The following is a 21,371-nucleotide window of genomic DNA, read 5'->3' on the forward strand; positions in this document are numbered from 1 at the left end:
TGCTACCAGCTCTGAGGACAGAAGGGCTGGGCTCTAAGTTTGGAGTGTGCGGCCTGGCTTTTTTTCATTTGAAAAGCACAGCCTTACACACTGGGTTTTGCTCTGATTCCCTTTGTTTTATTGTGTTTTAATAAGGCAAGATTCCTCAGGAATTTGGGTTTTAAATGACCCGTAGTGCTACCTGGAGCCAGCTGTGCTAATATGAGCCGAGCCCTGCTAGCCAGCTTCCCTCCTGACCCGCACCGACCCTCGCTGTCTCCAGAACAGCCACGTCCCGTTTCCTCGAATTGTCTCACGGTTTTATGATGGGAACAAACACTCAGAACCGCGAGGAGACCTCTCCCAACCTATGATCCGGGGCACTGCTTTGGTCATTGCTCCGAAAGGGGAAGAACGCAAGCTGCAGACTGCCCGGCTCCTCCTGCCACACTCCCACTGCCACAGCGCAGCTCCCCTTGGCGTGACCACCAAGGTCTGCCTGCAGCTCCCTTAACACACACTCCCCACCGCCACCCAGAATCATCCCTAAATGCCAAAATTCAAATTTTATTTTGCAATTTTATTTTGCATGTGAGGGGGACAACCCAGAAGTGTCCCTAAATGCCGAAGTGCCATCCTTTTGCATCCCATGAGGGGGGATGACCCAGAAGCGTCCCTAAATGCCAAATTGCCATCCTTTTGCATCCCAAGCTGAGGGGAAATGACCCAGAAGTGTCCCTAAATGTCAAAATTCCATTTTTTTTGCATCCCATCGTGAGGGGGAATGACCCAGCAGTGTCCCTAAATGCCAAAGTGCCATCCTTTTGCATCCCATGAGGGGGGTCGACCCAGAAGTGCCCCTAAATGCCATAATACCATCATTTTGCATCCCATTGTGATGGGGGATGACCCAGGAGTGCCCCTAACTGCCAAAACGCCATCCTTTTGCACCTCATCGTGAGGGGGGGACAACCCTGAACCACCCCTAAATGCCCAAATGCCATCACACTGCACCCCATCCTGAGGGGGGACGAGGAGAAGGGGGAGCCCCAGGGGCTGCTTGTGGGCAGCAGTGACGGTCCTTTGGGGGCTCGGCCGCCTCCTGAGGAGAAGGAAATGTCCGCCCTCGGGGCAGGGGGGTCGCGGCCTGAGGGCGGGCCGGGCCGTGAGGAGAGGGCCGTGAGGCGAGCCCGCCATGGCCGGCTGAGGGGGCGAGGAGGAAGAGGAGGGCGAGGAGGAAGAGGAGAGCGAGGAGGAAGAGGAGAGCGAGGAAACAGAGGGGCGTGCGGAAGGAGAGCGCCTTTTTGATTTTCACTTCATTTTTGGTTTTTATTTTTCCTCCTTTTCTCCTTCCCTAACTCCACTCCCCGCCGCGCCCGACGACCGGGGGCCGCGCCTCGGGGCCGCGCTCGGCCGCCGGTTCCGCCTCCTCCTCCCCCCCCCTCCCTCCCTCCCTCCCGGCCGCCGCCATGTTGGATGGTGCGTGTGGGTGTCAAACCCAGCCAGAGGCGGCGGCGGCGGCGGCTGGGCACCGGGACATCGCGACACCCCCCCCCGCAGCCCCTTCCCCGCTCCCCCCTCAGCACGCAGCGCCAGGTGAGTGCGGGAAAAGCGGGTTGTTCTCGGGGTGGAGGGGGGTGGTGGTGGTGGTGAAGGAAGCCGCTTTATTTTCCTTCCCTTTCTCCCTCCGGTGCTCCCCCACCCCCCCTCCCCATCCCCGGGGCCTGCTCCCTCCTTCAGGGAGTCGGGGTACGGGCAAGGCCCCTCCGTGAGGGGCTGCGAGGCCTCCCCGTGGTGGGGAGCGGGGCCCGGTGGTGGGGTTAGGGCCGGGCCGGGCCCTGGAGGGGGGGGGTGGGCGGCTGGGGAGGGGCCCGTCTGTCTGTCTGTCCGTCTGTCCGTCCTGGGGTCCCCTGTGAGCGGGTGGTGGCGACGGTGGAAGCCCCCAGCGGGGTCTGGGCGGCCTTTTGTTGTCTCCATTAGGTCGCTAGCAACAGTTCCTGGCCATCATGGCAGCCCCGGCTGCGAGCAGGAGGCACTGCCAGGAGCTGCCGGGAAAGGTGACTGCGCCCCGGGGCCGCCCCCGGGCCGGGAACGGTGGGGGGAAACCGGCCCCAAAACCCCCAGACCCCAAAACCCTCAGACCCTAAAACCCCCAGACCCCCAAACCTTCGACCCCAAGACCCTTCAGACCCAACCCTCGGCCCCGCATCCCCCTGAGGGGCGCGGAGCCCGGGTTCCCCAACGCATGCGGAATGCTGCTCTCATCTATTTATTTTTTTAAATCCATTTGAGATCTTCCTTTTTTATGTATTTTTTATTTTTCCCTTTCTTAACGCCCTGCCCGCGCTAGATCTGATGCTACGGATCGGTCTCGAGCAGTTAGCGTTGCCGTATTAATCGGTATCGCAGCTGTGAATTGTGTTTGCACGGGGATTATTACGGGCTGCCAACAATGAGCCTTGCCGATTTTCAAGCTGCGGGGCGTATCGATAGCAGATATTTGGTCTCGATTTTATTTGGCTAAGGGGCGTGTAACGCTTCCTTCCCCCCTTCCCCTTCCTTATCGCCGATCTGGAAAGCTGAGTTGTGTTTTAAATCCCCGCAAATTGGACATGCTGCTTTTTGGTAATTTTTCTAAGCAAATTCGCCGAATCCTGCGTTTTCACCGGGAGATACAGACTGGTTCTGATTGCTAAGCCGTGTTGCGGGTGTTGCAGACTGTGGAGACTGACTTTAGGAGTTCAAAATGCAAATCAGGCCACAAGGTTCAGTTTTATTATTCTCTCCACTGTAATACATATTTTATGGTAATATGGAACTCTTGCATAATTCGGTATTGCTGTGTTTTATGCAAGACAAGGTCAGAGAAAACTGGATTGCTGAGGTTTGAAATATAAGATGTTAGAATGATTTTTAATTAAAATACAAATATATCTTGACAATATCTTCAGCAAAATAGGGCCTGTTTAGGAAGTGCTTCTAAATCTGTTTGTCTTGGCAGATTCCCAGATACATTATTTCCAAACAGGCTCACGTATAGTGTTTCATTGTGAAGAATCAAAACTTCTGATAAATTTTCTCTCGCAAACTCGGGGTCACGGTAAACCAGCTAGACAGAGTTTTAAAGATAATCTGCCGTATATTAAATATTTAACCGCGTTATCGAAAATTACCGAGTACAAATTAACCATGAGTATGCATTCCTGAAGACGGATTCTGATAAGGCTGAGCTGACGGCGAGTTATACTTCAGGAAGTTTGACTTGCTGCTGCTGATTGCAACTTCCTTGATGTCATAAAACAACTATGCGGCATCATCCTGCCGTGACGATGGTTCTCCTACGCGGCAGCCTAGGGTAGCAGACTTCTCCCTGTGCTGACAGCTGAAAAATAACGCCTGCCGTTAAGAAATGAAGGTTCTTGCAGGTTGGACCTCTCTGTTTAGGAAGAAGAAAAAAAAAAAGAGGAAAAAAAAAGACCTGTTCCTTAGGTAGGAGGTAGATAGCTTTGGGTGATGACTGGGGAAGAAAAGGGTTATTTAGAAGTTGCCTTGTTGTTCCGTGCTGGTAGGAGAGCCCTGATCTGAGCCCTGGGCTGTCAGGTGCCGTGGCTGGTAGTGCTCGTGGTGTTTTTCACGTCCATTATTCTTACAGTCACTTTTAATGAATAGTTGACAAACATCTGATGTCCAGTGCAAGCTGTATAATGCAATGAGCATAAATGAATTGTGCTTGTACCGACCGCATCATTATTTACATAACTGGTTAATCATGCTAATTTCATTCCAGCTGTCAGACATTTGATTGCTTTAAAACTTGGAGCTTTTGAGAAGCCTCAAATCTTGGATCGCTGCTGCAAAACGCCAAAGGCCTAATTTGTTACTTCATAAAAATGCTGATAGTCTTGCTGGGTAGAGAAATTGGTGCTTCTTTTTTTTAAGGAACCATTAAATTTTAATCTGTCTTAGGAGAAATCTATTACCGAATAGCTATGATATTCGTGATGTTGCTCTTCATGGGTCTCATGTGTAGGAGGGGGGAAGTGGCTGTTGGTTTTGCCTGGCCCTGAAGACTGTGAGTTCCTCTGAAAATCTTTGTGTAATGACTGGTGCTCAGGAAACAACTTCCCAGTCTTCCAGTGCCATATTTGCAGAGTGCTAAATTGTCTCTTGGGATTCTTGCTAATAGAAAATGAAAGGTGTCTGGTTTGTATGAATGCCTGTAATGTGCTTTTTTCCCCCCTCTGCCTTGCTCTGATCTGTGCAGGGAAAGTATCGAAACGTACCAGTATCCTGCTGTCTTAAGTGCTTCAAAGAGCGGTGGTTTTTTGTGTATTTCAGTAGCCTAGCTGCTCATTAAACAAGCATGAGACACTGTGGAGGAGAACAACATGTGAGCTGTCCTTTAGAATAAAACCTCCTAGTTCTAATTGTAGGTCCGCTAGCACTGCCATACGCCAGTTCGGTTGCATACTGCTACGTGCTGAATAGCAGACCTTACAGAAAATCGCAGCATTAATCACTCTTGATGGCTGGGATAGGATTGCTTTCCTATTCTATGGGGTGAAAAATAAATTTAGAATGCTTGTATAACAGAATAAGTGGACTCCGAGGCTGTAGGCTTTAGGATGAATCTAGAACTACATGGCTGTAGCAGTTCAGCCTCTTGGGGAGTGGTGCAGGAGGCAGAAAGTTGTAGAAAGTTGGTACTGGCTTATTTGACATCTTGCAAAGAACATTTTGGCTCGGGTTTTCAAATGTGGGGTTTGATTTTATGAAGGTGGTCTAAACTGTTGATGAGGCAAAATAGTTTGCAAGTGCTTGGAAGTTGTAGGTAGTTGCTAAGGAGAGGGAAAATGAAATTACTGAGGCTGAGTTCCCTCAAACTGTACTGCACAGGTTCAGAGTTAGAACGTGAAGTTAAATGCCTGCAAATATCTCAGACTGGAGTTTGTGTGAATGATTATACTAATCACAAAACTAATATTAAAGTATTTTTGTGTTTTCTAACCCCAATACCATTGCATTTTTATATGGAAATGTTAAAAAAATTTTCATTTTGGTAAGACTATATTTAGTGCAATGCTTTTCTTCAGCACAGGTAATTATGAGCCCAAATATTTTGGTGTAGCTGCCAAAACCGAACTTAAAAATGGATCCCAGGCCCAACGCCCTGCATGGCATTAATTGTTAATAGTGTGTCTATCTGTTCTCATGTCACCCAGGGCTGTTAACATAAATGCCTCTATCTCAGTCCTCGCCTAGCTCGCGTTCAAGGTCAGACGTGGTCCATTCACGCTGCTTATGCCTTGGCTGCACAGCAACTTGAAAAAGCCAGCTCTGTCCAGGTGGGGAAACATGAGCAGGGCACGGAGCAGAGCCCAGCACCAGCAGGTCCCCGCTGGCAGCACGAGCACAGCTGGCTCCGGCCAGGGGGAGACCAGTCCCGGCCCAGGGCTGGCGGCATCTCGGCCTCGCAGGCTCTCCTTATCTTGGCTTTATGGTGGAGGTGGCTGGGTAAAGTTCTCAAAAACCTCAGACTCAGGAGTTTTGTTGTCCTGATGCGTGCGGTTTGTTTTCATTTCATTTCATAATTTTCCTTCCACGGCCAGGAACATAGCTCCCTGAACTGCCTCAAGTAATTAGTGGAAATTCTTGCCTGAGCCCTCTTCTGATATATGCGCTTCTCTTCCACGGCGTTGGCTGCTCCTGTCGTTCCTCCAAGTGCTGTTTTATTAATGTAGTCTACAGTTGCTGAGTCTTCAGTCATGTAACTGGGTAATAAATACCAAATTTACAAGGCATGAAAAGCGGAATGGTTTCGGAGGGTGGCCTAGACAGGAGAACGCTTGAATGCAATCTGCTTCTCTAGAAATGGTACAAACCTGTCTTTTGTCTTCCAGCCCCTCTCTATCTCCACATGCTTCCTTGCCACCATAATTACCTTGCACTTTGCACACATATGCATCTATTTTAGTACCTGTTTAAATAGCAGTCCCAGTTCCTGTCTCCAGTAGGGTCATATACGCATTTCCCATGGCTCAGATTTGATCACCTTTAGACCCAGCGTTTTTGTGCGTGTTTCTTTTCCAATGGAAATTTCTGTTCTTATTCCTTATGGTAAAACATTAATCTGTGAATCACTTGCTTTTTTTGGTTTTACAATGCATCATTTAACATTTTTTTTTTTTAATTCAACAATACCAATCCTTTTTTTGAAACTTAAGCTGCTTAAAAACATGCTGGGAACCTTACCTGGAGATGTTTCACGTCTGTTCCACAAGACAACTCAGAAGACCAGCCTGGTGGTCGTTCCGTGTAGCTATAGCTAAACTCACGGCCGCTTTCTTGGCCTGTTTTTTCCCGAAGTGACTACTTAAGGACAGGCAGCGCAGGCTGAGGGTCGTGCACAAAATGCCACATCTGCTTCCTTGGAGAAATTCAACAGCCAAACTTTGAGTTCACCTCGCTTTTGGAGATGTTCCCGCAGGTTTGAAGATGTCACTTCTGTAAAGTAACACCTCCTAAAATCAGGCTGGTGGCTTCCATTATTTAAGAAGCAGAGACAAGAGTAGAGCGAGCTCTGTGCTCTGTGTGTTAGTCTCTTTGGTCTGGTTGAGTTCTGCCACAGTGAAATCCCCCAACGTACGTCGTGCCCATGCTACTTAGAACTAAGAGCATGGACGACAGAGGTGCTAATGATGCTAGAGATGCTCTTTTTTTTTCCTTTTTCTCCTTTACTTGGTTTGAAATCACATTCATTTCTAGCTTTAACATCAATTTGATAGTTTCTGAACCTTTACAAGGGCAACCGTCTTTTCATAGCTTTGCTAGAACAAAGACATTTTAAGAATCTTAATAGAGAATTGTATAAGCTTATTACAACTGCTCCTGACTGTTTAAATCACTTCCTTGTACTTAAATAACAATCTGTCACCAGCTATTTCTTGATTGTATTTTTTGTCAGATGCAATTTATCCCCCTCTGTGTTTTTGTTATATTTTTTTTTTCTGATTGTGCAACCCTTAGGTTGGCAAGCAATTTCTTTCTCAAACAGTTCTTCTGACTTCATTGGGACTAATCGCATGAGTAATTGCTCACTGGTGTAAGGGTTGTGCAGTTCACAAGTAAGACCTTTGTTTGTTGGACCTCACGGACAACAAAAACACTAAAATAATTGGTATATGGTTCTGATATTCCTTAGGGAAAGGCAAAACAAAGTATTTTTAAAAGCAACTTCCTTCCCTGAGACAGAGGCACGAAAGATTCCCTTAAACGTCCCTGCTTGCAGATGGGAAATCTGTACTCGAGTGGCCAGTTGTGTGCTGCTAACTGGGTGAACTGACCCAAGTCATGGTTTGGCCATTCTCTTGATGATTGTTACCTTTTTTTTTTTTTTTTTTTTTTTTGAGCAGAGCAGTGAGGATTTTGTCAGCCAATTCTGTTGACCCAGTTGCTGGTGCTGCCGCCTTTCTGTTAAGATTCAGCTCTGGACAAGGGAGGAGGCTTGTGACAACAGCTTTTAGACATAGATTTTCGATCAAGCCTAATCCCTAACCCTGTAAAATCAGCAAAAAAATAAAATCTTTAATGAATCCTAATCCCTCACTTCTAAGCAGAACTGTTCTAACGTGCCTGCCCATCCTCTGATTGACGGCCAAGCAGAACGTACTCTGTCACGTGCTATATGTAAAGGAAGGCACCCAAATTATTATTTGAAAAACAGAACTTCAATGTATTTAATTATTCAGTTAGTTAATTAATCAGCGAAACACTTTTCCATTTTGGGACATTGCTGGAGAGTGACCAGTAAAATCAGTTTAGAGAGAAATCCTGAATCGTGTGTTTCCAGCAGCGTGCAGATCCAGGGAAGATCTGGTCACTCTTTAAAACGCTCGTACCCAGTTATTTATTTTATCATTTGATAAAAACCTCTTTGTATAATAATCATTTGAAAGCATAAGACTTGCATCTGTTATCTCATGAAATATTTGCTTTCCAAGCAAATAGTGGCATGTTGCATGGCTTTATTGTAATGATTGTTTCTTGCAGTGTTTTTATTTTTAATTTTAAAGGGCTTGAAATGATTGTTAGCGATGAGCAGTGTTACTATTCTCTTGCTGCTGTTGCTGAGCAGACTTCGTGCAAGTTAAACTTTGTCTACTGATTTGGGAGAGCGTTTCTCAGAAAGTAAAGATAATGCCTCGGCTGGAATGCTTTTAGATAAACAGCGTAGGTAACACCAAGTACTTTTCTTGTTCGAAATATGCAAATAGAGTTCAGAAATCAATATTTAATATTGCAGTGGTTGTTTTTGAGAATCTCTACAATATTCCCTTGTATATTCCTAAAGCTGAAATTTTTATGTGCTACTCAGAAGAACAGGAAGATTGTTATTGCATTGGATTATAATGATGCAGCCCATTTTTTAGTACATTTTCAGCAAGACGACTGCTTTCTGGAGATTTTTTTTTGTAAAGATTGTTAGCTGGGTGACCCGTCTGAAAAATATTTGTGTTTGTATGTTTACTGGCTCTCTGGGGAAGATTTAATAAGGAAGTAAAGTACAGGAGTGTTTATAAAAGTTTTTTTGTTGTTGTTGTTTTCAAAATCCTTAAATTTCAGGGAAACCGAAGAATGGATGCTTTTGTGACAGCAAAATCACTTCAAACTTTTCTTGCAGAGAAGCGCTGAGGTGTATCCTCAAAGGATGTGAGGGTTTTTTTTTAGTCTGCAGAACTGCTTAAGTGTTGCATTTAAGATTTACAAATCGCTGACCCCTTTGTGAAACACGGAGACAGTCTGCAACAGTCTGGCTTTGGTACGTTTGACTACCTAGTGAGTAATCTCTTTTTGCCTGGCCTGCTGGTTTGAGCACCCTGCATAGTATAATTGACATTTCTGTGTCTATCTTCCAACTAATAGGGTCTGCTTATTTTTAATTTCACAACAACACGAATACGTGATGCCTCCGAGAGGGTACGTACGTGTGCTTTAAGAGGCACAACGTGGCCCGTGTCTACCTGCAGCTGCGTAACGCTGAGAGGTGTTCGTGGGTGTAATTCTGCGCTTACGTTGCAGGCTGCTGAGCTGGTGAAGATGTGAGGAATGGCAGGACAGTTCTGTGGGCTGTCCTCAGCAGCCTGGTTTTAGTACGCTTCCCGAGGGGGTTTCTGTTCTGCAGTTTATGGCTCAGAGCAAGCAGAGGATGTAAGCGTGTGCTTTGCTTGGAACATACGAGGGGGCTCTTGATGTGGGGCTGGTCGCTTACTTGCTGACTGTGGCCCGTTGGTTTTTCATAGGGTGAGCTTTCCAGGTGTAAATGAAAGAAGCAGGCTTGCACATCCTGAATTCAGAAGTTTCTTTGCTACGTACGTGCCAGCATGAAATTGTGTCTGGGTGCCTTGGGACAGAGCCAAATTTTTTTCATGGCTTGGGTTGTTGTTTTTTTTTTTCGTTCAGCTTGGATAGCGTATATCATACAGTGCCTTTCCTGTCTCTGGGAATGCTGATTTTTAGCTTTACTTTACAAAGGGATTTCTTTTTTTTCTAGTTCAGAAGAAAAATTAACTGTAACAGAGGAGGGTCAGTGCTTGATTATCCTTTCCCTTAGCTTGTGCTTTATAGAGAGGCTTAAATCCACCACCAGGACTGACTTTGTTGTCCCTTCGGTGGCAGGCAGGTGGGACCAGGAGGCAGGGCTGTGACCCTGGGGATGCTGCGCTCTGGGTAAGGGCAGGAGGGAAGCACTCTGCTGTCACCTGCCTCCGGGTTAGCTCACGGGGAGCTTTCACCACGTAGCAAACTGGTAAATTCCATCTATTTCTATGTAGGTGTGCATCTGCAGACTTGTGTATAGACCAGACCTCTCGCTGGTCGAATTTATAATGGTGATGCTGCTGCACAAGCAAAGCCTTACAATTAAGAACACCTCCAGTGCCCATCAGATGTGCTATATGGACCTGTCTTTAAATGCCTGGAGCCTCGTGCTCCCTGAAACCCGGCTTGTGTTTTGTCACAACTGCTGTTTTAGCTGTTTTGATAAAATCCGGTGACTTTCCCGTTTTCCCCTTTCATGGGAAACCAGAGTAAAAGAGAATTAAGCACCGCCTGCTGCTTGCATGCTAAACAGATGCAAATGAGAGTCCCCTCCCTCGCCATTACGCCCTCCCTCCTTACGGGTTGCCACATTGTTTTGATGAAAGCAGTCCCATTGCCAACTCCCAGCCCAGAGGGCAGGTGAGAGAAAAAAATCCCTGATTGCAGCGCCGTGATTAACATATCTTTTGGAGTTTGTAATGTCATCATTTTGCAGAAAACAAGGTTCCAGGAGCTTCAGAGAGCAGAGGGTTGTCAGAAAGGCAAACATCAAAGTGGAAAGAAGAGAGTTTATTTAAAATATAGTAGAAAGACTTAGAGCATTCATGCTAACCTATGAGAGCTATTAAAAATTAAAAAAAAAAAAAAAAAACGCCTTTGAAGCTAAGCATTAAAGATTTAATAGTATTAATTGAATTAAGCCGTGGGAGTTAAGGATATGTAGACACATGTGTGAGTGTATGTATTCGAAGACAGTATCTATGTAAAGGAAGCTGAGTTACTGAGTGTTGAATTAACTGTACTTGGTTTATAAAGGCTACCTTAACAAAACACTTTTTATTCTTGGGCTTAATTAGAGTAGATACCATTATAACTGAAAGTGTAAACAACAGTGCAATGTACTCACTATCATTTTAAAACCTGCTGTGAGGCAGAGGCGACCAGACTTGGCATACCTGAACAAGGCAAAACAAGCAAGGTAGTTTCTAATCCACAGCTTGAATGTCATTTTGTTCTTTTATATTATTAAGTCTGTTTTTTTTTTGTTTTTTTTTTTTTTTCCTTTTTTAAAACAGAATAAATATCTTTTATTTTTCAATGAGAAATAATAATAGGGTTCCTCTTACCCCCATGATACCCTACCTGTAGTCCCAGCCACAGGAATGGGCTTTTTGTTGGTGGTAGTTGTGCTTTCATGTCTGTCAGTAATGCATTTTCTCCAAAGATTAACTGATCCTGGGAGCTGGTACCTGTCTGATGTTCAGAACTTACCACTGTTGGGAAAAGTTCTTGCTGCAGGGAGAAGGTGGTCACTCCATGGCTTTGTAAACAGATAACAAAGAAAAACCTGAGTCAAGTCTGGCACTCTAACAATTGCAGTAGCCTGGTGTTGAGGGAACAATACATGTTTTGGTTTTAATTATTATTTTTTTCTTTACAAACTGAAAACTCAGTTTCAGACTTCTGACTTCAGTGTTAACGAGCAGGGGAAAGCCTGGTCCGCATGTCGTTTGCAGAAAAATGAGCACTGAAAGCTTCTCCCTAGAGTACAGGTGGCCTGGTCGAGGAAGCTGATGTCTGGAGGGGAACACCAGCAGCAGCAGCAGACAGGATTTGATTGGCACGCAAATACCGGTGTGTAGAGACACTACCAACCTCGTCAAGAGGGGTAACGAAATCGAGGGTGATCTTAATACATTCATTTTGCCTCCTTCAGGAAGATGGTTGCTGACAGCGTAAGGCGGGTTGTTTGAGCTCTTCTTGCTGCAGATGTAGTTACTAAATGATTCAGCATGATGCTGTACCCACGCCTTTTAGCAGTATTGATGAATTCATTACCCTTCTGTTAGCTGATGGATGTTAATGGGCTAGAATTTCTGTGCATTTGGACTAGATGGAATGCGCTTGGAAAAAAAAAAAAAGAGAAAATGGAGTGGGTGAGTTTTTAAGTCGCTTTCTTGTTCTGTTTATAAATCTAAAGGGAGAGAATGCTTTTAATAATTTGCATTAAAACAGTGGGTGAAAGAATAATCCACAGGGTGATGCAGGCACTGTGGGCTATACAGACAGTAGTATTACACAGAAGATTTGCTTTACAAAAAAAGTCTCAGGCTATAATCAGCTGTGTCAGAAGTATCAGAGGCTTGACTTTTGGATTACACGCTATAGGTGTTGTCCTCTGCCTTTTGGACTCCTTGCAGGGTCTGCGGAGTCCTGCTGACACGTACAGAATTGCTGGATGCAGACTATCAAAGCTAAGAGCCTTTAACATGTTCTCTGCAAGAGCTAACGGCAAGAAAGTGACCTTTAATAATGGAACAGGCGCAGATGCTTTTTAGTAACAAGTCTTTGTCATCCTCTTTGAGAAGAGCAAGCTAATTCCCACTCAAATAATTTTCCATCTAAATGTCCAGAGCAGAGAGGAGAGTAGGTAGAATATTGATGCTGAAGATTCAGAAACCTAGAGCAGTCGTTACAACAACAGCTGGAAATTGGGACATGTCTGCATGGGAGAATGTGGGATTCACATCTTCAAGCCAGATTATTTTTTCCTAATTCCACAATAATAATATAAAAATAATAATGAAGGTAATATTTGCATTTGGGAATAGGATGATCCTTAATAATGTATGAACGAAGCAAGTAGGAAGTAGCATACCAAGGAAGATTCAAGTGAGTTGATTTTATTTTTTGCCTTTAAGTGATTCACTTCCATCAAAGATGCACTTAGAGCTCAAAGTCAGGAACAGAGGTAGCACAAAAGTAGAGCAGAGTGACCAGCAGTGCTTGTGAGTGCTGTTTCCTGGAAAACCCAGCCCAGCTAAACCCAGGCTGCTGCTGCTGGGCTCGCTGTGCCGCTCTCTGGCTGCACGTGCTCTCTGCCAGGCAGGGCTCCTTGGGGTGGGATTGCTTTTCCTGCTCTGGTGGTGATGCTAGGAACGTTAGTCAGCTCCAGGAGGAAGACAGGGAGGAGGCAGGGTTATTTGAAATGTATTTTGGCAACTTGAGTGGTGAGTACAGCATGAAAATATAAGGGGAATAATAGGGAAATAATAGGGAATAATAGGGAAAGATGGACTAGTGTTATGGGACAGATAGCTGAAATCAGTCTGTAAGAAGGGTAGGACCCAGATTTTAAGATCTTAACCAGTTTTGAAAAACTAGAGGACAATTTTCTGTGGCTGTCTTCAGCTCTAAACAAAATGAGTCTCTCTGTTAGGAGCAGCTGGGTGGTAAAGGAGATTTCCCAGAAAACCCACTGCTTGCAGTTCTTACGGTTGTTACCTGTTGAAGGCAAGTCCCAGGATTAAACTCGTTGCTGCCAGCAATTTGGGCTTCAAGGCGTAGCTTTACATTTTGCCTCGTGAAATGTGACCATAGATTGCTGTCGAAATTAATGTTACTTCCCTTATTTGTACTTCAAAGGCAGTAGAGCGACCTTGGCATTAATCGGTTGGGTGACCTGATCTGCCAGAAAGCCCAGCTGGGCCGATGCGCTCCCTGAGCCCATTCACACCGTCCCCAGAAGTGCTGCGAGGGGCAGAGGTGGCTTGGGGCAGGACAGCAGCTTCCAGGAGCCGTGCTCAGCCTGCACCACGTCCTCAGTTCTCCGTGAGCACGGCTGCTGACAGCAGAGCCCAACCAAAACCCCCAGTTTTGGCCAGAAAGCTCCTACAGCAGCACGCATGGAGGATTTTAGGATGCAAGTTTCCCACTTCAGAATTTTCTACCAGCTTGGTTAGTGGTGAGCATACACCTGCATTAAGATATTAAAGATATTTAAGAAATTAAATCCACCACCTGTTTCTTTACAGGCTTGTAGTTTGTGTTAGCAGCCCGTGCACTTAACAATCTGAACTCAAAAAGAATAAGAGTGTCTTGGCCATACAAACAGTTAGGGCTTTGCATCTCTCGCTGTTCTTTGAACAGTTTTTTCCATTAGAAATTCATGTTGCAAGGTAAAAGTACTAATTAGTCTCTCGGCTTTGAGCAGTGGTAAGATGGGGAGTTAAACCGATGTTTTTCCCTGCTCTGTGTCATGATGAGCGTTTGCCTTTGGCCTATTGAATTTATTAATGTGGTTGCATGGCTGTGGTGTGTGGGTGGATAGGAGAAACTGCTCATGGTGACGTCTGCTTCGTAGTAATAAAGTGCAAGCTGAATTGAGTTAATGAAATCTTGGTGTAATTGTAAGCAGCAAGTACCTTCTGAAAATACCAGGGCTGCTGGATGAGCACGGATACGTAAGATCGTAGTTGTTCTTGTCAGTTGAATCCTAAAATTGCACGACTACAAAATGTTGGCTGCGTGCTCAGTTCTCACACACCTGCGAGCGTTCAGATTGGAGCTGATCTGTCAGGGCTCTGAGCTGCTGGAAGAGAAGATAGGATGGCTTCCCTTTGGCAGTCCCCTGTCACCCACTAAGCAGCCTAAGAGTCGAGGCTGGACTTTTCTAATCAGTAATAGTCTACGCACAGCCTCTGGCAAGAATATCAGATTTCTTACTCCTCTGTTCCAAAAGGAAAATGTGAAAAGAGAGAAACGTCTCCCACCGTCTTTAATCCAGTTGAAAATGCGACTCGACGTACCTGGTGGTGCACTGAATTTATTTCAAATCGTTACTTTTTATTTTGAGGCAGGCATTGGGTGATTTTTTTTTTCTCCTCTATTAGCGAGAATAAAAGATGAAGTGCTTTCATTCAAGTAGGTAATCCCCAGAGAACAAATTCCTTTGGAGAGTTCGGGGAGGTATTTTCGCTGCTGTGTTGGATTAATTTGCATTTAGAATTTCTGGTTCAGCGCGCAGTGGCTTGACCTTGTGCTGTTCTGTAATTCCGCAATATTCTCGTACTGATTACACACCCGGCGCTTGCTGTATCACTACCGAAAAATAAACTGCAATGTGCTGCATAAAATGCAGCTAGCACTGTCGGTGACACTTGACCTAGCCGGAGAAGGAGGAATGTGTTATTTTTAAAGAGCTGTTGTCGAAGCTTGTAATCCTAAAATTAGACCTCCAGCGCAGGTCGGATTTGGATCGTTTGCCCGGATTTGTACAACTCTCGCCGAGGCTCTCCCTGCTCGCAGCGCTTCAGAGCATCTCCCACGCTGCCAGCAATTCCAGCTGTGGTAATTTCAGCTGTGCCACGGGCTGCCAAGGCACCTGGAGCTGCCAAAGTCACAGCACCGGCAGCCACCTGGGCAGGTCCTGCTTCTGGTGGTGCTGCTGTGCTCAGCTAGGTGGTGAGTCGCTGGATTTCTGCCCCGTGTCCCCTTTCTGTAGGCTGGGTAAGGAGCTGAGCTCCCCGCTGAGCTCTAAGACTGCCCTCCTGGTTTAAATAGAAAGGTGTTAGGGAGAAAAGGCAAATTTGTGTCTGTAAATCTGCTGTATGGCCGTGCAGGCAGGACTGAGTTTCTCCATGGGACTGAGGCACGGCTGTAAAACCAGCGCAGAATCGAACCTTGGCGTTCATGGCTGTGCCCAGATTTGAAGGAGGGCATCTCTCAGCGTTAACTCTTCATCTAAAGGAATCATTGGGCCACCTGCTGTCTGTGAAAGCTGACCTTGTTCTCTCATTTGTAAAAGAGGGTGGAAAGCTTCCAAAACTTTTAATTTTGAGCCATTTCCTCTTCTCAGAAATTAACCGAGGAGGACAAACCATTAAACTGTGTAAAATGGAAATTAAACCTTTCTTCTGGAGTTAACCCCGTTCTCCAAACCCTTTGCCAATCTGTGTTTGTAATTCATTTCCTAAATAATTTTGAAGGTTAAGGAAGGGCATTGATGGTAATTCCAGCGTCTTCATTTTACTGTCTTATTCACATGAATTGCTGTTTTCTCTGCTGCACAATAGCAAGAGGGAGCTAATAAGTGTGCTGCTTGTTGGCTTTTCTGCGTAGTGCCAAGCTCCTTTGCTTCTCCTCGTGCTCTTCTCCAAGGCATCACAAAGTCCAGTCGCCTCTCTTCCTGTCTGGTGCGGGGAACAATGTTTGCACTACAGTAGGATATTATACCGCAGGCAGTGTAACGATAGCCCTGTGGTCTGCAGCTCTTCTGTAAGAATTATTTATGACTAAGGAAAAAAAAAAAAGCGTGTGAAAGAATTAACTGAATTTGAAAATTTCTCGAGCGCTGCGGGATCCGGCATAGAAAAAGTGCCAGCGAAGACATTTTTCCTGTTGTTGTATTCCTGAATTTTAAATAAAGCCTTACGCTTCGTTTGTCAAAATTCCTGGTTCCTCTGTGTGGAAAATATGGCTTTGTAAAAGCATTTGGGATCTGTACGCATAACGAGCTCCCGTAAGAAACCTGGGGTAGGAATTCAGAGCGCCAGGCGGTGCGAACCCTTTCTCCTTGCCAGAAGTAGAAGTTGACTTAGTGTGACGGTTGGGGATGTGTTTGCGTGCGTGCTGTTTGCTCTTTGCAGGTGTGGTGTGAGTTTCTGTCTGTCTGGGGGAACTTCTCCCTGAGTCAGCACTTTCCTTTAGCCTGGTTCCTTGCAGGCTGGCAAGAAGCACTCTCCAGGCCCTGGCTTCTCCAACTAACCCGAGACCACAGGAGCGGGCTGGATCTTGGAGATAAAGCATCAGGAGCACAAAGCATAGAGGTAAAGCTTCAAAATATGTTGGAGCTTCAAAATATGTTGGAACTTCCCTTAGCTGTTTCAGCACATCTTGGGCAGCAGAGGCTCTTGGTGGCTTTGTGGGATTCCTGTTTCACGTGCAGTCCCTTGAAATAGTAGGTGGGTGTGGATATCCCAGGTGGTGCTTGCCTCCTGCAGACCCATTGGCATGGGTGGCTTGACATAATTAAAAATTTCAACAAATTTCTGGCAAACTTTCATCTAGTGTCAGTTTTCACCCTTTCTCTTGCCCACTTGATGTGAAAGGCTTTTCATGTGTTTCTGGTCCATACCTAGCTGGCCTGTGTGTATATTTACCTTCAGGCTTGAAGTGAAGGGCATTTTATCAGTGCAGACAAACCCCAGGTTGAGTTTTGCATTCCTGAGATCGGAATGGGTTCTGCTGGAAGTCTGTATATAGGTGGATTTGTACGGCTGCAGCTTTGAACTAAGTTTATTAAGGACTTTGTGGCTTGGCCTCATTTCTGAGTTAGTCTCAGCAAATTAAATATGGTTTCCTCATGTAGATTGCGTTCAGTGAATTTAATCTCTTGTGAGAGAGCTGTTGAGAAGAAGTTCAGTCAAGAATTCCTCCTGTCTGTGCACCGAATCTAAAAGAGCACCACGAGAATTCACTGGGATTATTCATGGAGGGCAAAGGAAATTAGGTATTCCCTTCCAGATAACCCTTGATAGCACGGGGAAGCTTCGCTGTGTGGTCTAGAGTGTTGTGCATTTCCTTTTCTATCTATTTAAAGATGACAAGTTATAAAACAGAGAAAACATCTGACCAGGGACCAGGAAGAGACGGCTTGGAAGGCTTGCCAAAGCTGAGCAGAAGAGATCTCCACCTTCCCCTCTCTGCTTCATCTTTCAAAGAAACCTCCCCGAGCTGATGGGGCTTTTCCTGCCGTCGGCCAGGGATGGTGGTGACAATCAGCGGGTCTTGCTTTCTGCTGTCTTTGCAACTCCAGCGTTAAAACTGCAAACCCAGCTTTCTGCTGAAGCTGCAGGAGCATTGTGCTTCCTTGTGGTTTGTTGTGAGATGGTAATGCACCGAGGTCTCTGAAAAAGCTCCGACTTTCTGTGGATGGTTTTGATCGTGCATTCGGAATGGTTTCTCGCTTTTATGTAGTGAGGGGTAGTTGGCTTTTTGATCTCTTCAACCATAATATGGGCTGGCGGACCTGATTGTGTGATGGTTTGTGTTGTGATTGTGATGGTTCTTTGGTTGTATTTATTCCCTTGGCTGAAGTTGGTGTCGTTTAGGACTGGCACATGTTCCCATGTACTGTAAAATTCACCTTTCCTATATGGTTTCTGGTATTAAAGTGATATTTTCAAAAGCTCATGAAGTTACAGCAAGTAATGAAGCACACTTCGCTTTTTCTCTGGTCACGGATGTACACATAGCTGAGGCACTTGACAGCATAGTGCACTTTTGTAAGTATTTTGTAAGGCCTCTCATCCCTGGCCTTTAAAGAAAAATAATTCTCGTAAGATAAAAGCGTTTTTCATAAATTCACAGTTGGTTAGAAGACAGGAAGCAGGGTGAGAGATGAACACTCAGTTCTCCCAGCAAAGGGCTATTTCCAGTGACGTGTCCTGCCGGAGCTCAGTGCCCTTGCAAGTGCTCCCTTTTCCAGTTAATTTCTAAATACTGACGTGACCAAATCAAAGCCAAGCAGCTACATTTCAGAAGAATCCTGAATCATTGGAAAGAAGGAAGAAAGACCGAGATCTGTTTGAGTGATAAAATACACGAATGGAAGTGTAAGGGAGACATGGGAAGGTGGCAGGGTTGGTTGGAGACCTGCAACAGCTTCCAAAAATTAAACTCAGAGCTCAGGAGATGTCCGGTTTCCATAAAACCACGAGTGGCATAAAGAAACGGAAGGTGACTTGTTCTTAAAAAGCGTGCCCCCTGTCTACAACACGGGGAACAAATATCCAGGTTCACAGCAAGGTGATGGGAGCTCTGCTTTGGGCTGGCTGAGTGTGCTGGGGGATTTAAAGCAACTCCAAGAGGGCTTGGCAGGGCCTTGTAGGTTAGTTACAAGTCCAGGCAACATTGATATTCTTTTTCTCATACTCTTTACATGAGGATTTGTGTCTGAGAGCTTGATAAGACTTTATTTTATTTTATTTATTTGCCTGGTTCAGGAGGTACCCTAACTTCAGTAGAAGAATGAACTCCCGTAGCTCAGCTTGCTCGGTCGCTTTCCAGGAAAGATGCGTGCGTGCCTTTGGACCGAAGAAGCCTTTGTAGAGCTGCGTGTTGTCCAACACTTCTGCTTTCATTTTAAATGGCATGTTAATAATCTGAGGAATGATAACAGTGGTGGAATGAAATCCGTGCTTTAATGCTCCCCGTGTCTGTTGTCAGTGATCGGGTTGTGTCTTTGGGGCATTGGGAGAAGTTGTTAGAGGACACGTTACGCATGCCATCTATTAATGGGGCAAATACTGTTAGAGTTCAAACAAGTGGTGAATGTCAAAGACTTCTGACGATGTTAATGCAATACCAAAATCTGCCAGTTTGCTCGAGTAATGTATTCTAAAGCTTAATAGGCCTCTGTTTACTCAAAACAGTGACCTTACATAAATAACCGAAGCGAGTTTCCAGCTCCAGAGCTCGTCCTTGGGTTTTCTTGCCAGTCATTTCAATTTTACAATTCCATTTTCATATAATTAAAAATTCTTCCGTGCTGCCTGAAAGACATACAGCGCAGAAATTGGGGATCTGGTGAGCGCTGTCAAATGCACAAAGGAAATGCATTTGGAAAAAAAAAAACAAAATTCCCCTCTAATCTGCTTAGCATTAAAGGTCACCTTGAGCCGGAGTGCATCGTTCTGGTGCTCCTTTCTCCTCTCTGGGCCTCGGGTTAAGGCACAGCAGGGTTCAAGATCTCTGCCCTGAAACTGAGTGCTCGTTGCCTTTATCTGGGGCCTCGGAAATGCCTTGGTCAACGTGGAGGAAATGCACTTGGTGTCGGTACGCAGACTCCTGCAGCAACGGTAGCAGACCGCAGCTGCCAGCTGTAATGCAGCTTCCTATAAACTCTGCAAGCTAGCGCCGAGCTTTCTGTAATTAAAACTTCTAGGTGGGTTTTACCTTGTTGGAAATTAAATCCGTAACTTGTTTCTCGGACTTCGTTTCTGGTTTGCTTTTCAAGTTTTCCATTTGCATCAGTGCAGATAATTTCTTACTTTCTGTCTTCTTTGGCAGCTCAGGTATTTCTAAGCTTTGACATTTGACGTTACCTGTTTATAGCTGGCACTTCCCAGCAGTTGGTCTATCCATTCTTCTCGAGGTGAGAAGAGTAAGGGTTTTTTGTCTTTTTTTTTTCAAACTCGAATCTTCTGAAGAAATTTAGAGAGCAAACGCATCACTACCAGAATTTCTCAAAAGCGTACGTAATTGCTTTCCGTGTAGGGATAACGAAAGACTCCACTAACGTGCTTTGTTTTGTTTTGTTTTTTTTTTTCTTTCTTACTTAGGTCATGATTTTCATTTTCTCGTGTCGTTTTCTTGAAGAGAGGAAATGATTGTAGTGGAACTTCTTGCAAATAAGCTACAGATACGGAGTCTTCGTAGCTCAGAAACGTTCATAGAAGAGCAGATATAGCCCTTTTTTTGTTTGTGTCCTAGCACCGCGCTGACTAAAAAGGGAAATAAAAATGACGACTTCGTCTATTAGACGGCAGATGAAGAACATTGTGAACAATTACTCAGAGGCCGAAATAAAAGTTCGGGAAGCGACCTCTAACGACCCGTGGGGCCCCTCCAGCTCGCTGATGACTGAGATAGCAGATCTGACTTACAACGTTGTGGCCTTCTCTGAAATTATGAGCATGATCTGGAAGCGACTCAACGACCACGGCAAGAACTGGCGACACGTGTACAAGGCCCTTACGCTCTTAGATTACCTGATCAAAACTGGCTCGGAGAGAGTGGCGCAGCAGTGTAAAGAGAATATTTTTGCTATCCAGACGTTGAAAGATTTTCAGTATATCGATCGCGATGGGAAAGACCAGGGCATCAACGTCAGGGAGAAATCCAAGCAGCTGGTGTCTCTGCTGAAGGACGACGAGCGACTTAAGACAGAGAGGGCCCAGGCCCTGAAGACCAAAGAACGCATGGCTCAGGTGGCCACCGGGGTGGGCAGCAACCAGATCACCTTCGGTCGAGGTTCCAGTCAGCCAAACCTCTCCACCAGCTACTCGGAGCAAGAATACGGAAAGTCTGGAGGCTCCCCGGCATCCTACCATGGCTGTAAGTACAAGCAAACACACACAAGATTTTTTTTCCCCACCCTTTTTTCTTTCTTTCCCACTCTTCTGAGATATTTCGCGTTCTGATTTGCCATTAGAAGTGAGAGGAAATGGTGCCCTCCAGGACCACAAGGGGCTTTTTGCAGTGGCTGCATCTGTGCAGGTCTGCTCTCTTGAAATGACTGGCTGCATGTTTGCTTTGGAGAGGATGTGAGCGGTGACGTAAATCAATTTAAAAAGCACTTGTTTACTGTCAGCTCCCAGAGGTAGCATTGTGGAGCTGCTTTTGTGAACATGTTCCAACGTTTGATGTGATACGTCCTCAGTCTAGGAGGGAGACAGTTAATAATTTCTTTTTTATTTCTAGTTTTAAAAGGATTGCTTGAATTTTTTTTTGTGTTGAGATTGTTTTTTCTTAAAGTATAATTGAAGCAGAAACTAGGAATAAAGAGTAATTCCTGGATCATTTTGCTAGATACTTTATGTTGCTGCTCTCGTGTTTTAGGAAGAGTATTGGTAATTAACTTCCTTTATTGCTTACTCAGCAGTTCTTAGACTAGTAACACTTGGATTATGTCAGTGATTAAATATTTACACAATCAGCGTTTGGTGTGCAAATATCAGTACCAAATCCTGCATTTCATTCTAAGGAAAGAAACAAGTACAATGTGTGGGAAG

At 45.2% G+C, this 21,371-nt stretch overlaps 1 protein-coding gene across 3 annotated transcripts in view; it reads left to right on the forward strand.

Annotated features, from left to right (window-relative positions):
- Window positions 1-1,444: 1,444 nt before the first annotated feature.
- Window positions 1,445-21,371, forward strand: part of EPN2 (epsin 2) — a 42,976-nt gene continuing 23,049 nt past the window's right edge. For all 3 annotated transcript variants that reach the window (XM_084296008.1, XM_084296010.1, XM_084296009.1), the window contains exons 1-2: window positions 1,445-1,575; window positions 19,920-20,694. In XM_084296008.1, coding sequence (XP_084152134.1) covers window positions 20,100-20,694 — 595 coding nt within the window. In that variant the 5' untranslated portion in view covers window positions 1,445-1,575; window positions 19,920-20,099. The remainder of the gene's footprint in view (window positions 1,576-19,919; window positions 20,695-21,371) is intronic.

This window comes from Netta rufina (genome assembly GCF_964035555.1).
Source record: "Netta rufina genome assembly, chromosome: 15".
Classification (NCBI taxonomy): Eukaryota; Metazoa; Chordata; class Aves; order Anseriformes; family Anatidae; genus Netta; species Netta rufina.